The sequence below is a fragment of the Microcebus murinus genome, chromosome 4 (genome assembly GCF_040939455.1).
Source record: "Microcebus murinus isolate Inina chromosome 4, M.murinus_Inina_mat1.0, whole genome shotgun sequence".
Taxonomy (NCBI): domain Eukaryota; kingdom Metazoa; phylum Chordata; class Mammalia; order Primates; family Cheirogaleidae; genus Microcebus; species Microcebus murinus.
In genome coordinates this window covers 60,847,250-60,864,345 of record NC_134107.1, presented here as the reverse complement: position 1 = coordinate 60,864,345, position 17,096 = coordinate 60,847,250, and the positions used below count along the sequence as shown (strand labels likewise).

The 17,096-nt window shown below is 51.3% G+C and overlaps 1 protein-coding gene across 1 annotated transcript; it reads left to right on the top strand.

Annotated features, from left to right (window-relative positions):
• The first annotated feature begins 75 nt into the window (after positions 1-75).
• On the top strand, positions 76-15,646 carry KLHL35 (kelch like family member 35). Its single transcript, XM_012744902.2, has 6 exons — positions 76-5,335; positions 6,490-6,674; positions 8,387-8,505; positions 9,180-9,368; positions 10,906-11,094; positions 12,028-15,646. Exons 1-6 carry the CDS (start codon positions 4,464-4,466, stop codon positions 12,214-12,216), a joined length of 1,743 nt encoding a protein of 580 aa, XP_012600356.2. The 5' UTR covers positions 76-4,463; the 3' UTR covers positions 12,217-15,646.
• The last annotated feature ends 1,450 nt before the right edge of the window (positions 15,647-17,096 follow it).

Genomic DNA, 17,096 nt, shown 5'->3' with positions numbered 1-17,096 from the left:
TGTGTTGTCTCTGAATTGTCAGCAGGACGATGGGGACAGAGTATGCTGGGTTTTGGACTCAGTTCTGGCCTCATGATTTGAGGAGGAATCATCCTCAGAAATTAATGGGACCGTGGTAGGATGACTGGGCCCCTACCCTGCACCAGCCGTGGTGCCAGGAGTTCCCAAACAGCCCTGTGGCTGGGAACCAGTGTCATATTGTGCATGGGAAGACTGTCTTGGAGAGGTAAAAGTGGCTGTCCAAGGCCATATGGCTTAGAACAGGCAAAGCCTGAATCCCACCCAGATGCTGGCTCCAGTGCACCCACGTGCCTTCTGTCCCAGCTAGGAATGGCACAGCAGCCGGGAGGCCTCCTGGGTCTGTAGAGCTGGGAGTGGGACTGGCAGGTCCCCTCATGGCCACATGAAAGCGTCTGAGCCCCTGGCCTATGGAGGGATAAGCCCTCAGCCCAGAGATGCCTCTTCCCTGTGGCAGGAGTTTGGCTTTGACTTCTCTGGGCTTTGGACCTGCCTGAGGTGGGCCCAGCCCATGCCCAGCACAGTACACCTGGGACTACAGGTGTCCCTTCCTGTCTTTCAGTCTTTGGGGATCTGCCCTCCACCCTCTGTGGGAAGGGGTCAGTGGTGGAGCCAGGGCAGGCCTAGAACTCTGACCTTTGTCCTAAGAGTCTGCATGGCCCTAGGTGTGTCTTAGGGGAGAAGGAAGAGGCTGGATCCCAGCTCCAGCCTGCACTGAATTAACTGCTTCCTGGGGGCCAAGGATGTGTCTCTTCTCCAAACAGAGGTCTTCAGGATAGAATTTTTGGAGTCCAAGATTCTCGCACCTTCTTGGAGGAAAAGAAGAGCCCCCTCCAAATGTCAGAACCTACACCGGGCCACCCACATTAACCCTGAGGACTGCCCCTCCCAGAGATTCACCCCCCTCTTCTGCCAGTATTGAGCCTCTAGCAAGCTCTTCCCTTCCTGGGGCAGAGACAGCTCCCACCTCTCCCTAGGCACAGGGAGTGAGTGAAACCCAGAACCTCGGTGCCCCTCCCAGGGACACATACCACCTCAGCTCATACCATGTCACACACGGACCACGTGCTGTGTATACACACATGGTCCATGGATACACACACCCCTGTGACAGGGTGCACAGAGACACAGATGCCTGACACACAGAGAAATGAACCATCACACAGAGACAGGGTCATGGAAGTCCCACAGTGACATATGTGCTGTCAAGCAGGAACACAGACAGGCACAGAATCATGCAAGGCTGAGGGTGAGAAACCAAATCTGTAACTGTGGCAGTCACACTCTTAGTCACATCTACAGCTACACGATCACACACACCCACACGTGCACACCCACCACAATGCTACACAGTCACTTCGTTCCATGCACTCCCACACTCACAGACAGGTACCCGGAGTACCTACACACTCACAACCACATGATTACATGCCCCCCCATACACCTTCAAACCCATAGTCATTCACAGACACGGCCAGCGCCAGGTCACCCCCAACCCCAGGCACACCAGATCCCTTACTTGGTTGCACACACAGTCGATCCCACGCTTACTCACATCCCTCCTGCCCTCCCTCCCTCCCAGGGCTAGTCCAAGAGCGGAACAAAAGCCCAGTGTCCCCCTCCCCCTCGCTTCTCCCTTCCCCTCCCCCCCTGGCGTCCAGCCCCTTTGTCCTCCCACAGCTGAGCCTGAGCAGGAGTCTGGGCAGAGCGGCAGGGATATTGAAGCCCGGGCTGCCAGGGGTGCGGGCAGCAGGCGCAGACCAGAGCGAGCAGCGGTCCCTGCAAGAGCAGCAGCTGCAGCGCCTCCGGGAGAGGGCGTGGCCAGGTAAGCTCCAGGTACTTGGGGCAGGGCTGTGGGGCTGTGTGGTGTCAAGACTAAGTCTGTTTGTGTGAGTGGAGGTGGGTGTGAAAAAGACACAGGCAGGGTGGCATGCTCGAGTCAATTTCTACAGGCTGGCTCCCTCAGTGTGCGTCTGAAATGGGAGGATGCCCAGGGAGCCCTACCTGGGAATCCCCACCTTTCATCTTCCAACTGGGTGTCCTTTGGCCCCCAGACTGGGAACCCCCAGGGTGGAACTGGGTCGGACATCCCTGTGTGTCCACGGTGCCAGCACGGTAGAAGCAGCACAAGGAATGAAAAGTACTGGTGCGCTTCCCAGGAGGGGACTCCCTCCTGCCCCCAGGCAGCCCTTGTGCTGTGGGGCACCCTGCAGGGAGAATTCCCTTCCTGTGCGGAGACCTGCCCTCTTGGGTCTCAGCTCAGAGTGTGGCTGCTTTCTGGGCCAGCAGAGGACAGACTGGGGTTAGCATACTCTGACCTGTCTCACCTCTCTCCGGCTGCTCCTCGGGACACGCCCCCACCCTGGCAAGGGTGGCAGACCCTGGAGCCAGCAGGGTTCAGGGTCCAGCCCCTCTACTTGGGCAAAAGTAGCAATCTTCGTTGTCCACCAGGGAGCTCATTTTTTGGGATGCTGAGGCAGGGACCCACTGCCTGGAATTACCAGGGCATGAGCAGAGAAAGCCAGGCTGACACTGGGCAGGTTCTGACACCCAGAAGCAGCAGACCAGCTGGGACCAGGAGAATGGAGGGAGAGGCAATGGGCAGAGGACAGATCTGAGCTCCTCTAGAGTAAGCTCCCACATACAGGAGCAAGCTCTCTGTCCCTGGCGGGATGCAAAGGCTTTATCTTCATGATGGCGAGATCATAACTAGCATGGTATGGTCCTTCCATCTGCAGAGTGTCTTCACTCCTCCTTTGATCCTTCCAGCAAACCTCTGAAGGGCAGACTTCCTCTGTGTGCTTGTTTCCTTATGATTAACTTAAATAAAGGGGGTGGGGAAGGCTGCTCTAAAGAAACTTCTCAAGGTTGTGGGGATCAAATTAAATTATGTACATAAAAGAAACTAGCACACATAGTGTACTCCCTTCTCCTGAATAAGAACAATGTAAGGTGGCCAGGCAAAGTGGCTCATGCCTGTAATCCTAGCACTCTGGGAAGCTGAGGCAGGAGGATCGCTTGAGGTCAGGAATTTGAGACCAGCCTGAGAAAGAGCGAGACCCCCTCTCCACTAAGAGTAGAAAAATTAGCTGGGCATGGTGGCGCACACCTATAGTCCCAGCTACTCAGGAGGCTGAAGTAGAAGGATAGCTTGAGCCTGGGAGTTTAAGGTTGCTGTGAGCTAGGCCAAGGCCATGGCACTGTAGCCTGGGCAAGACTCTGTTTCAATAAAAAAAAGAAAGAATAATGTAACATTTATTCAGTTTGTACTATGTACCTAGCACTTTTCATATGTTCCATTTAATAGTCAAAGTCATAACAAGCCTGGGAGGTAGGAATTATGATCCCATTGCACATGACATAACTGTGGAGTGTTAGATGAGTGATTTGCACAGACCACACAGTGAGTCTGTAGTAGGGACAGGATTAGAACCTCCATTCGTCAGGTCAGCAGAGTTCCTTCCACTTCCCCGGGTGCCTCCTTGAGAATACCAAGAGAACTCAACCATCCTCCTCAGTTTGAAGGCCTCCTCTCAGGGATACCTTCCCCAACCTCCCTCCAACTGCGTTTAGTGCCCCTTCTATGAGCTCCCCTAATATTCCGTACTTTCCAGGGGCTCTGCCAAGCTGTGAGCTCTGGGAAACCAGGGCCTGTGTTGTCTTGCTCACTGCCTAGCACAGAAAAGGCTCTTAATAAATACTTGCTTAATTCGTACACTCAACTTTGAACAGGTGTTAATTGAGAACCTACTATGGTATGATGCTGTGCTGAGGAGGGAGGGGCAGATATCAGAGTGATCAGGGTTTGGTCAGTGGGAAGCACCTCCCTGAGATGAGATTCGCAGGAGAGGTAGAGTTACTATAACCTTTCACCCGGCTACACACACACTGGGTTTCTGTGGAGTAGCTAGAATTTCCTGATCAAACACTAAAGCTCCGGTCATAGGACCCTCCCTACACAGATATTCTGTCCAGGTTCCAGTAACCTCCCTGCCCTCCCTGTCAGACCCTGGGGAGGTAAAGGCTTCCTGCCGTTGGTAGCCACGTGGCACTGCTCTATCCCTGCTGGAGTCCCTAACACCGCCTCCGTTTATAAATCGTTCCTTTATTGGACTCTCCTCAAATTACTGTATTTGAGAGCGTGCCATCTGTCTCCTGCAGACATTGACAGGAAAAAGCTTAGCGGGTTTGAAGAACAGAAAAGGGCAATATGTCTGAATGGAAAAGCGAGGGAGAATGCGGTGCCCATAAGGCAAGGGCTAGAGCTCCTGTAGCCTTAAGGAATCTGGATGCGTGCATGGAAGGAAGAGTAGTTGAATGAACGGAAGCGCACACGCGTCAGTAAACTAGTGATCTAAGAAAGGAATAAAAGGATAAGGTCGCTCCCTGGCCCGGCCCCAGCCAGGTGGATCCCCCCACGCTGTTTGTGTTCTCTACCCAGCAGGATGCGGGAAGCCCTCGGGCTGGAGGAGTCGGAGCCGGGCTGCGAGGCGCAGTGCGCGGGGTCCTGCCACGCGCAGCGCGTCCTGCAGACCCTCAACGCGTACCGGCGGAGCGGCACCCTCACCGACGTGGTGCTGCGCGCCGGCGGCCGCGACTTCCCGTGCCACCGCGCGGCCCTCAGCGCGGGCAGCGCCTACTTCCGCAGCCTGTTCGCGGCCGGGCGGCCGGAGCGCGGCCTGGCCGTCGTGCCGGTGGTGCCCGACGCGCCGGGCGCGGGGCCGGCCGGGGCGGCGGCGGCGCTGGCCGTGGTGCTCGACTACGTGTACGGCGCGGGCGTGCGGCTGCGCGCCGAGGACGAGGCGGCCGCCGTGCTGGCGCTGGCCGAGCGGCTGGGCGTGGCGGGCCTGCGCGAGGCCTGCGTGCGCTTCCTTGAGGGCCGCCTGCGCGCCGCCAACAGCCTGGCGCTGCGCCGCGTGGCGGCCGCCTTCTCGCTCACCTCGCTGGCCGAGCGCTGCGGCCGCGTCCTGCGCCAGGCCTTCGCGGAGGTGGCGCGCCACGCCGACTTCCTGGAGCTGGCGCCCGACGAGGTGGCGGCGCTGCTGGCCGACCCCGCGCTGGGCGTGGCGCGCGAGGAGGCCGTGTTCGAGGCGGCCATGCGCTGGGTGCGCCACGACGCGCCGGCCCGCCGCGGGCAGCTGCGGCGCCTGCTGGAGCACGTGCGCCTGCCGCTGCTGGCGCCCGCCTACTTCCTGGAGAAGGTGGAGGCCGACGAGCTGCTGCAAGCCTGCGGAGAGTGCCGCCCGCTGCTGCTCGAGGCCCGCGCCTGCTTCATCCTGGGCCGCGAGGCTGGCGCGCTGCGGGCCCGGCCGCGGAGGTACGGCGGCCGCCCCCTAGCAATCCACCCCCTGTTAACGTTCTTCAACCAGTCACTCGTTTCTGCATCGTCCTTTCACTGTCTTGGTCATGCCTCTTGATGAAATTGTCATTCGCTCAACATCTTACAGGCTTAGAGCTGGGGGTTCTGCTAAGAGTTAACAGGCAAATGAGGGAGATGTAGGGATCCCACACCTGGCGCACATTCTTTCTCTCCCCCATGCATCCATAAATCCAAGTGCTTACTCTGTGCAGGCCCTGTACTGGGTGCCCGCACATGGGGCTAATTTGGAAACATCCTTTGCCCTCTGGGAGCTCACAGACTAGTGAGGGATACAAAAAGGCAGGAGAATGGGGAAAACATGAGAGACTTATTCCCACCCCTGCAATGTCAGACCGGGAGACTATGGGTGGGGTGGTCCAAGATGGTCTGTCACTCCCACCCCAGGGACAGAAGACAGGATGACACTGTCTTATCACAATATCTCTAACACTAAGCACAGAGCCTGGGACAAAAAAGATGCTCAGTCCCAAAGGAATTAGAAAACCAGTAGCTAAAGGGTTAGGAAATTCTGGTGGGGTCAGTGAGGAGTCAGTGGGAGGAAGGACTGCTTTGCTGAAAGGGTGAGTCGTCTGGTTCAATAGAATTTGTGATGGGGGCTGGCTGTAGGAGATAGTCCTAGGAGGAGGGAGGCAGCAGAATTAGCAGTTGGGGATGTCGGCCAGAAAAGGGTGTTGAAGAGGATGAATTAGTGTTAGACCAACGTGGGCTTCAATTCCAGCTCTGTCACTTATTGGCTACATAACTTTGGGCAAGCCATAGTCTGTGAGCCTCAGTTTCCTCCTCTGCGAAAGGGGTAATAAATCCCTACCTAATAGAACTGTCATAGGATTAAACGAGGTGATTTTTCTAGGTAAGGGCAAGGGCTCTGTAAAGATTTTTTTTTCCTTGTAACTTAGAGGTCAGTAGAACGGGGTGGAATTAGTGGCCCTCTTCCTATCAGTAGCCAGAGGGAAGGCTGAAAGTGGCAGAGTGGGGGACGGGGGGCGGGGTAGCATGGAAGAGCAGCAGGACCCTACAGTGTGATCAGCGACAGGGGAGAGAGGGCAGAACTTGGGTTCTGTCAGCAGACGTCGGGCTTATCCCCACACCAGATTCATGGACCTAGCTGAAGTGATCGTGGTCATTGGCGGTTGCGACCGCAAGGGTCTCCTGAAGCTGCCCTTCGCGGATGCCTACCACCCAGAGACCCAGCGCTGGATCCCGTTGCCCAGCCTGCCGGGCTACATGCGCTCAGAGTTCGCCGCCTGTGCTCTCCGCAACGACGTCTACGTCTCTGGTGAGGGCGGGGCCGCGGCAGGAGTCCCCCATGGGATTGGCGCATCAGCCCCCCACGCATCGCCCCCTTTGTTTTTCCCTCCAATCCGGAGATGGGGGCGGGATTTTTCTACCATTATTGGCTGAAGTGGTGTGCCGGCAGAGCCAATCACTGGTGTGGCTTTATTCAGCAAGGTCCCCTTCGATTTATGTTAGTATTGATAATAACCTCTTTAGCTTGCTGTGTGCTGTACATTATGCTAAGCAGCTTCCATTTATTTAATCCCCCTACAATGCCATTTTACAGATGAGAAACCAGTCTCAACAATGGCAGAGCTAGGAGGAGCACAGGTCTGTTTGATACCCACGAACTGTGCCCTCCCTGAAATTCAGGCCCTAAAGATTCAGAGAGGAATAAAGCACAGTCCTTGCTCCCCTGGAGTGCCCTGGAGAGGGGCACAGACTTCACATTACCACCAGGCAGAATGTGATCAGAGCTCTGAGTCCCCCGATGATCTGAAATCCCACTCAGGGAATCTGGCCCACCTTCATGGAAGGATGGTATTTCAGCTGGTGCTTGAAAGTCAGAGGGAACAGTATAGCCAAAGGCATGAGGGCAGGGACGTGCAGAAAGGGACTCTGGGCACTGGGGGCTCTGAAGCACAGGTTGAGTATATGTTGGAGAGTCAGGAGGAGTCAGATTAGGGAGGCTTTGACTCTGGGTGTAGGTAGACTGTACTTGATGTTGTGGTGCGCTGTGGATGCCCACGGAAAGTAAGGAGCAGTACAATGAGCCAGGGAGGCCTCAGAGACCATCCAGACCACATGTTACCACTGGACAATTTTTCCAAGGCCACTGATGGCCTCTGAGCAACAAGTGGGAACTATGCTGGGTGCCACTGAGAATACACAGGTGGGGGCTACCAAGCAGATGTGGCTCTGGTCACATGCTTAGGCTGGGCAGCACAGTCAGGGTTGTCCCTGGGGAGGCTGCTCCTGAGAGGCAAATGCCTGGTCAGAATCCCTGATGTGGCCAGGCACAGGGAGGGAGAGTCCACAGCCTGCATCCCCAGTGCCTGGCCCTGTAGGGTGTGTTGTGTCCTTCAGCAGCAAAATGCGGGACTGGGGGGCCAGAAGCTCTGGTCCTGGTCACTGCTCTGACGAAAGCCCATGTGGTCTTCAACATGCCATTGCTGGTCTCTAAGCCTCACCCGAATTTCCTGTATGTAACCTGGGTGTAAGAATCCCAACACCTCATGGAGGGGTAAGATCAGAAATGAAATCATGAAGGTAACAGCAGAAGGGAGGATTATTGGGTCACCCTTTACCCCTTCCACTCCCAGTGCAGGTGGCTCTGCTTTCCCGTGATCCCCAGCACATTTCTGATGCTTGTCTTGGGTACCCTTTGAGTACAACCTTTAGTAGAGTGCCCCCTCTTTGCTTCCCTGCACACACAGCCTGGCATACCATCACAAGGCACCTAGTGAAGGTCAGCTCCTTCTTCCTGAATCTGTCAGGCCTCTCTCCTCGAGTCCTAACTCAGACCTTCTCACTGCTGGTTCAAAGCACACTGTCTGGGTCACAGGCTCCGAGACTTACACCAGCCCAGGGGAAGTCCTTCCTGCTCTCGGTTCTTAACCCTTCCTGAGGATATGGGGCCCTAGTTTCTAGCTCTTTAGGGATGCTGGAGATAGCAAGAGGGCTTGGGGGCAACAGCTGCTTCTCTCTCCCCAGGAGGCCACATCAACAGCCGTGATGTGTGGATGTTTAGCTCCCACCTGCACACCTGGATCAAGGTAGCCTCGCTGCACAAGGGCAGGTGGAGGCACAAGATGGCAGTCGTGCAGGGACAGGTAGGCACACACTGCAGCTGCTGCCCTGGGACCCAAGGTACAGATCTGTGGGGGGAAGGCTAAGACCTCCTCTTTGTAAGAAAGGATCTGAGAAAAGAAAAGGGCTTTGCCCAAGGTCACATAACAATGCTAATAATTATAGCAATTATTGTAATTGTAACAGCTAAGTGGTCAGTAGTATGGGCTCTGGGGCCAAACAGTCTAGGTCTGAATCTTGACTCTGCCACTTAAGACAAGAAAAAATCTGCCAATTGTCTTTGTAAGCTGCATCCCGAATTCAGAAATGCAAATAAAAGTGCTTCTTAGAATCGATTAAGTGGGGTGGTAAACCCTTAATAAATTACTGGCTATTATTATTAAGCATCAGTTTGGTGCCAGGTATTTTACAGATCTAATGGGCATTCAATACCCGTGCTAGAGACGGGTCTCGTCCGCGGTTGACCAAAGGAAACCAGCTCAGGGAGGTTCCGTAACTGAGTGGAGGCCGCCCGGGTGGTGGCAGCGCTGGGATTCTCCACCCTCCCCACCCACCCCCACTTCTCCCCGTTGGTTTGGTCCCAAAGTTGGACCGGGATGGGGCTAGTCTCCCGCTCACAGACTGAAAAGACTGAAGCGGTGAAGCTGAGTGGTCTACGGCCCTGACTCCGGCGCCCGCACACCTGTCCTACCCGCAGCTGTTCGCGGTGGGCGGCTTCGACGGCCTGCGGCGCCTGCGCAGCGTGGAGCGCTACGACCCCTTCTCAAACACCTGGGCGGCCGCCGCGCCCCTCCCGGAGGCCGTGAGCTCTGCGGCGGTGGCGCCCTGTGCCGGCCGGCTCTACGTGATCGGGGGCGCCGGGCAGGACGGTGTCAACACCGACAAGGTGGGCGCGGGCGGGGACCGGAGAGGGTGTTGGAGGCTGCGGGGAAGCGGTGGCGCCTACCGTGTGCCAGTGTGCCAGGCGCAGAGCTGGGCGCTTTCGTGCCCTCGTCCATTTTCTCATTTAATCCTGTCAGCAGCCCAGAGGAGTCACCCCCATGTTTCAGGCAAGGAAATGAGTTCAGAGAAATGACCCAACGTCAGACAGTGGGTCAGCAGCACACCTGGACTCGAATATTTGGGCTGGTGCCATATGGGTTTCATAGATTTTAAAAATTAAGGGCTGGGATTAGTTAAAATGTTTTTACTCATTCAAAAATAATACACTCATTATTGAAAATTTAGAAAACAAAGAGTAGTAAAAAAATCACCCATAATCCTACCACCTAAGGATAACTTTATTAATATTTTGGTGCATTACCTTCCAGGCTTCTATTTAATTGATTTTTGCTTTTCTTAGTTTTGTGTTCTCCCTGTTAGTAAAATTTTGCATTCTGCTTTTTACTCTCACTTAAGTACTTTCCACATACCTAGAAACTCTTCACAGCCATCATTTCAATGTTTGTTTAATATTCTCCTGGCTAGATGAACCAGTCTACTAATCTAACTCTCTGTTGTTGGACATTTAGGCTTTTTGTGAATAAAAATTAAGCTTTATCATGACTGCTCCCTCCCTCCCCCATGGCCTCACAAGCCTGTGGTCCTGGGACCTGAATCTCTCCCAGATTAGGATCCCCACCCTTCCTTATTCCCTGGCCCCACTCCTCCAGCAAACCCTCCTGGAGCTGGGGGGGGGGGGCACCCGTGGTGGGAGGCTCTTTTTAACACCATCCCATGCAGCACCAGCTTCTTACAGGCTGTTGTGGAAGGTCTCCAGGGGAACAGTTGAGGAAGCAGCCAGTAGGTGAGCAGGCAGCTAGGTTACAGGTGTGCACCCTTAGGAAGCGTTTAAGGGCATCAAAACACCCATGGGCTTGAGAAGCCTGTGGACTGCTATAGGAATGGGGCTATAAGAGAGTTAGAGTCTTGTCATGATCTCAAAGCACCAGGAAAAGAGAAGGGAGTTGACAGTGTATGCAGCCAGGAACGCATCTCCGTGGAGGACCTGCTCTGAGGACCCTCTATAGCACTAAGGCATGTCTCCATCTGCTGGGATGTATACCTCTCCCAGCTTGCTGTGATTATCTTACACAAGGCGACTGAGTTCTCCTCCATCAAAGGAGAGACTTCCTGCAAGGGTGGAGGGTTGGGGAATGGAAACACCAGGGAAGGCTCTAAGGATGGGGTGGCATTCGAGCTGGACCTTGAAAGATGAGGAGGCTTTTGACAAAGGGAGTCCAGGGGCCAGGACAGAACATAGAACTAGACTGAGAACATTTTAGGCCGGGACAGGGGGTCTCTGCTACCCTCCCAGATGCTGCCTAAGGCCAGGTGGACACTGGCAAGTGTTGTGCTGAATGAGTGCCCCTGGAGGGAGGTGGCAGGGCCTGGCAGTGGAGCAGTTGGAAGGTGTCTTCACCAGTTTTCCTCCTGCCCCTCAGGTGCAGTGCTTTGACCCCAAGGAGGACCGGTGGAACCTGCAGTCACCAGCACCCTTCTCACAGCGGTGTCTCGAGGCTGTCTCCCTCGAGGACAAAATCTATGTGGTGGGGGGCCTCATGAGCAAAATCTTCACCTACGATCCTGGCACAGATGTCTGGGGGGAGGCAGCTGTCCTCCCCAGTCCTGTGGTAAGTGGAGGCTCCTGGGCACAGCACCCGGCACTGGTTCCATTCAGGAGAGCAGAACCCACTTCTAAGGCTCTGGATCTCAGAGGGAGTCAATCCTGTGTGTGACTCCATGCTAGGTGGTTTTACACAGCACTCTAGCTTTGTCCTCATGTGATAATCAACTATGCATTTAAAAAAAAAAAAAACACAGGCATTTCAGAGAAGAGAGGAGGGGGACCTGGCACAAGGCCACTTAAAGGCCATGTTAAGGCAGAGTCTAGAACATTTGTCCCAAGTGCTGTAACCTTGAGTGGGGGTTTGGTCTAAATGACCCTGCCCTGCAGGCCACCAGCTGGTAGCCTATTGTGGGGTAGCAGGTGGGGAAGGGATTTGCTAAGTTCTCCTGCTTCAGAGATTATCAGAGAGGGGTGGCTCAGGCCATGAAAGCTCTGGCCCCTGCAGTTCCTAGGTTCCCCCACCTTCTGTCCCCATCCCGTGAAACTCCAAAAAGACTATATAAAGGTGTAGTTGAACTGCCAATCCTAACCTTTGGTGATCCTAGGAACCTAAGATTTCTAGCTTCCCTGAGTCTAAGATGGTGGTGGTAGTGATTATTATTGGCATGTCTATTATATTCCAGGCACTATGTAAAATACTTTACCTGCTTGACCCCATTAACTGTTTATAGAACCATATGAAGAGGCACTATTATTATTCTCCCTTTACAGACAAGGAAACAGGCCTAGAGAGGTTAAGTGACTTGCGTAAGGCCTTTCATTGAGTAAGAGTCAAGCTGTGGAACTCAGGTCTATCTGGTTTCCTGCCTCTCTACCATCCAGATTGCCTGTCCATAGTCTGTGGGTCAAGGTCCTGTAATCTGGGCTGGCCAGTTAGGGACACAAGGAGCCCCAGGCTGTACCCCATAGTTGATTATCTTTCTGTTTGTCCACCCAGGAGAGTTGTGGCGTGACTGTGTGTGACGGGAAGATCCACATCTTCGGCGGGCGGGATGATCGCGGGGAAAGCACAGATAGGGTCTTCACTTTTGATCCCAGCAGTGGGCAGGTGGAGGCCCAGCCATCCCTGCAGCGCTGTACCAGCTCCCATGGCTGCGTCACCATTGTCCAGAGCCTGGGCAGGTGACTCAGACTTAGCCTGAGCCAGAAGGAGGAGAGGCGGGGGGACACAGGTCACACCTTTCTGCTTCCCTCATGGCCCCTCCAATGTAAATAGCCCCTTAATTTATTATCCCCTTTTCTTGTGGAAATAAAACCTCATTGGGTTTGTGTTCCAGCTTGAGCCTGCTTTGCCTAGAGAAGTAATCTGCAATATTACTTCTTGTGCTCTTTACAAAGCACTTTTATACCACCTTAGTCCGACTGGGCTGCTATCACAAAATACCTTAGACTGCGTAATTTATAAACAACAGAAATTTATTTCTCACAGTACTGGAGGCTGGGAAGTCTCAGATCAAGGTGCCAGAAGATTTGATGTCTGGTGAGAGCTCTCTGCTGCATAAATGGTGCTTTCTTGCTTTGTCTTGATTTCGCGGAAGGAGGCAAGGCAGCTCCCATCAACCTCTTCTATAAGGGCACTAATCCCATTCATGAGGGCTCTGCCCTCACTTCCTAAGTGATTTAATCTCTTCCCCAAAGGCCCCACCTCTTAATGCTATCAAATTAGGTAGTAGGCTCTGACATTCACACCACACCACATATATTAAACTATAAAATATTTCATGCATAGGCCAGGCGTAGTGGCGCACACAGTAATCCCAGCACTCCCATGGCGGGTGGATCTCTTGAGCCCCGGAGTTTGAGGTTGAGCTACGATGACACCACTGCACTCTAGCCTGGGCAACAGAGCAAGACTCTGTCTGAAAAATAAATAAAATATTTTATGCATAAAAAGAATATATATAATAACAGTTCGAGAATAGTTTAGTATGTTTCCCAATATCTAGCTTAAAAAATAGAAGGTTACAAATGCCTCTGTAGGCCCCTGAGTTTATTCCCAAACCCATCCCTTCCCACACTCCTCCCAGAGATAGTTGCCATCCTTATATTTGAGATTATTAGCACTCACTGCTAGAAGCCAGGGCCAAAGTGGGGCTCCCTAACTCACGGAAGAGGCTGAAACAACACAGAACAAAAATAGTTGTGGATCCCCAAGCAGCCATGGGGTTGAGGATCACAGCAAACTGCAGGCCCAGGGCGGAGGATGCCGGAGCCACAGGCTTCTGAGAATCCAGCCACTCTGGCTCTGCGCCCACACCTGTGAGATCCCCAACAGCAAGATGGGGTACAGGCCCCTGATGCCATTATAAGCCTGGGGCTCTAGGGGCAGCAACATAAAACTGCTAGATAGGGAGGGGTGGGCTCAGGCTCAGAGAAGAAAAAGGGAACAAAAGATGCCAAAGACAGATTCTGTGAGGCTGAGGCCCAGCCGTTCAGTGTCTGTGCCTGTGGCTCTGAGGCCTGGAGGAGCTGGCCAAGCCCCATCTGTGGGTTCCCTCTCATTTGTGCTTGGATCGCCTTTTGAAGAGGAGTTATCATCTGCTCCTTGTACCCCCTTCCAGCACAGGGCCAGCCCCACACTCCTCCCCCTATTCCAAAGCCCCAGGGCCCTTTCTGCATGGTCTCTGGAGCGGGGGCTGGCCCATCACAGCAGGCACAAAGGCCTGGGTCCCAGCTGAGCTCCGACCAGCCGATTATCCCAGATTAGGGAGCCTGTGACCATCTGGACACAGCTGATAATGGCTGCAAGGGGAGGGGCGTGGGGTGGAGGCCCAGCCCCATGGTAATGCACAGGACAAAGCAAAGAAGGCGCTATATTGCTTGCCTACCCAGGCAAAAGGTAGGGGCAAATCCAGGGCAAGCTCTGCCCAAGGACATGGGCATGTCACCTGGGCTGGACACCTCCTGCATGGCAGGCATTGTCCCACTTTCTCCATGCTGACTGTTCATGCCCCCAGTGCTCTTCTGTGCATGTGTCAATGCCTCTACTGCTTTGTCTGCCTAGGCACAACTGACATCCTTCTCTCAGAGTTGCGCACCCTCCTTGTGCCCCTTCCTTATCTGCTGCCCCTCTTCCATCACCTGGCATATGGCTAGGCCTTTACATGTGACACACCCATAGGATGACCTTTAAGGCAGGAAAGGTATCAGCTTCACCTGTGTGTCCCCCAGTATCTGGAGCAAGGCCTCCTGCTGACTACACTAAATCAAAGCTTCCTGAGTCTCTAGCACATAATGTAGGGACTATTGCCACCCATCTGCCCCCTCCCAAATGAGGAAATAGAGACTCAGAATTGTCAAGTGAGCTGACTAAAGTCATTGGGCTGGTGAGCCCTGGCTGAGCCAGGATTCAAACCTGGGTCCAGCTATCTCCAAACCCAAGCTCTCTCACCAGGCTCTGCCAATCTGATAAAGCAGTGTTGAGTGCAAGAGTTATTGCTGTACAGGAGGAAGAGATACCACCATTTCCACCATGAGAAATCGCAACCTGAGGGAATACTGTCCCTGCTCATAGAGGCCTCCAAATGGATAAGGGGAGACATGATTCATGTCCCTGATGAGTGAGGCTTACAGAATACAAGCAAAAGTGACACACCATGTGTTCTAGACTACTGATTAGACTGAGAGACCATATATGGAGGTTCTCCATGGCCTCTGGTCCACTGCTCTTTGGACCCCCAGTCCAAATGAATGGGAGATTACTACCATTCAGCAAGAAACCAGACCACAAGTCCCTAGCACTGGCCTAGGCATGCAGGTTTGCCATCCCTTCCCAGCTGAGAACATAGAGATTTAACTCATGGCATACCATCAAAAGCCACTGGACCCAAATTTAGTTTCTGGGTTTCTTTTTTGAGCAGTTCTACATGTAAGGACTGATGCTTTATGACTATTACTCCTTAATGGTATTCCAAAGAACAATGAGAAAATGTACTTATTTTTTAAAAAACAGACTGAAACTCATTGTCTTACAATTACCATATGGATTTATTGGATTCTTTTACAAATCTAAAACACATTTTGGTATCTTGATAAACTATATTTTTCCTCTATCTTGAAACACTTTGCTATTTCTTCCTCCTAAAAATTACATATTATTCCCCAACTATGATAAACAAGACTAAGATAGAAAGAAAACAGAATGATGGTATCACCTAGAAACATGCAGTAGTGAAATAAACTATCATTATTATGTTATCCTTCAGTTTCCGTATTGCATTTTCCAAAATATTGTGTCATCTTTCAGACATCTGGAGACACTTAAGAATTTAGGACTTTTCATTTTCCAACAATGACAGAAGAGAATTGACATTTCATACTTGTTAGACAAATCAAAAAATATACAGACGGCAGCACTCTAGTCTTTAAAGATGGTGAAATTAGTCATATAAGCAAAATCTTTTCCTAAATTAATTTCCTCATATTGGTGAGTGAACAATATTTCTAAAGACAAAAAATAAATGTGGTATTTTCATCCAGTTAAATCATTCAACAGGAGGATTTCATCACACAATATTTTGTGACAAAACCTGGACCATACTATTTTGCTAAAAAGTGATGTGACAATATTCTTTCATCTTTATGGTGCCTATGCACCAAAAGTAGAGACATGCTGAAGGCAGTCGTGTACAAAGGTGATTAAAGGAAAACATATGCCATAGAAATTTAAAATTCATTGGATTGGTTATTATGCTTATACATCTAAAATGAAAATATTTTATAATTATGGAGTAAAGAAAATAGCTCTTCTCAACAAAATTATGAGCCATCAAAAATTTCAAAAATATTGCACATTGACAATGTAAGTAGAAACAAGACAAAACAACAGAAGCAATGATGAGCTAGAGCCTATTAGAGATGTATGTGAACTCTGGAATCAACAGTTACACAATGAATGTTCCACATTTCACATTTGGCAGTTGATGAGCAAGCATGTTTCTATGCTTCTGGTTCTCCACAAGAGACAGTGTTCATTTTGGGTATAAGCCTTCAAGGCAAGGAAAATATGGAAGTTTGCTGTTTTAATTCATATATGCACATATATACACACACACGTATTTTCATATATATGAATAATACTTTATTAAGATGTAATTCACATACCATAAAATTTACCTATTTGAAAGGTACAATTCAGTAGTTTTTAGTTTATTCAAAGTTATGCTAATACTTATTAGAGTATTTTTGAATACTAGAATACTTGTTTGAATACTTGTTAAAATTTATAACAAAATTGTTTTTCACTATCCCTTTATTCTTATTTTGTAACTTATAAAATGACTTAAAACATAAAAGGGTGTGTCCACTGGATCCAAACAGTGAATGATGATGACTATTTTTCCTTGTATGGTGAGGGTAAGACCAGTGAGCAAAAGATCCATCTCTTTTGGCCCCCCTCTGGCAAGAAAGCAGCCCTATTGCTGTGCCTATGCTTTCCCTTCCCTTTTGAAAAGCAAAAACACCTGTAATTCAACGTTAGGGGATCTCTGCGCCCTGCTCCATGGACAAAGGCCCAGCTGCACCTGGCAAGGCAGAGCTGTTCCTACAACATAGGACTGAGAAACACAGGCATGGTTCACTTGAATCTCAGAGCTACTGGTGCTCATCTTATTACCATACATTCCCCTAAGATATACTGCATGGGTTAATTAAACTCATTGTAAAATGGGTTAGTAATGGAATCTGTCCATTATAAGGATGTTGAGAAGATTAAATGAAATGTTTATAACAGACTCAAAGCATATAACAATTATCTTCTTTCTCACCATGGTCATGCTGCTTATGTTAAAAATGTAACTTTGATTAATAATAACAAAGAAATGTTTGGTAAATAAAACATCAAAATCTGATGTCTCAGACGAAGAAAATGTAAGGAAAACAATCTTTGAGGTTGAAAATGTTCACTTTCCTTGATACCTAAATCCTGCTCTGATATTGGCAGGCCCTGCTTTGAAATATAATAGCTGCATTTGTACATAGTGACACTGGAGCCCAGAAATAATCACT

What these genes read in the sequence shown, in the direction of transcription:
- KLHL35 (XM_012744902.2), top strand. Translation starts at nt 4,464, where the DNA reads ATGCGGGAAGCCCTCGGGCTGGAGGAGTCGGAGCCGGGCTGCGAGGCG. An exon ending in TGGCAGTCGTGCAGGGACAG is followed by an intron (nt 8,506 to 9,179) that starts GTAGGCACACAC and finishes TCCTACCCGCAG; the next exon opens with CTGTTCGCGGTGGGCGGCTT. An exon ending in ACGGTGTCAACACCGACAAG is followed by an intron (nt 9,369 to 10,905) that starts GTGGGCGCGGGC and finishes CCTGCCCCTCAG; the next exon opens with GTGCAGTGCTTTGACCCCAA.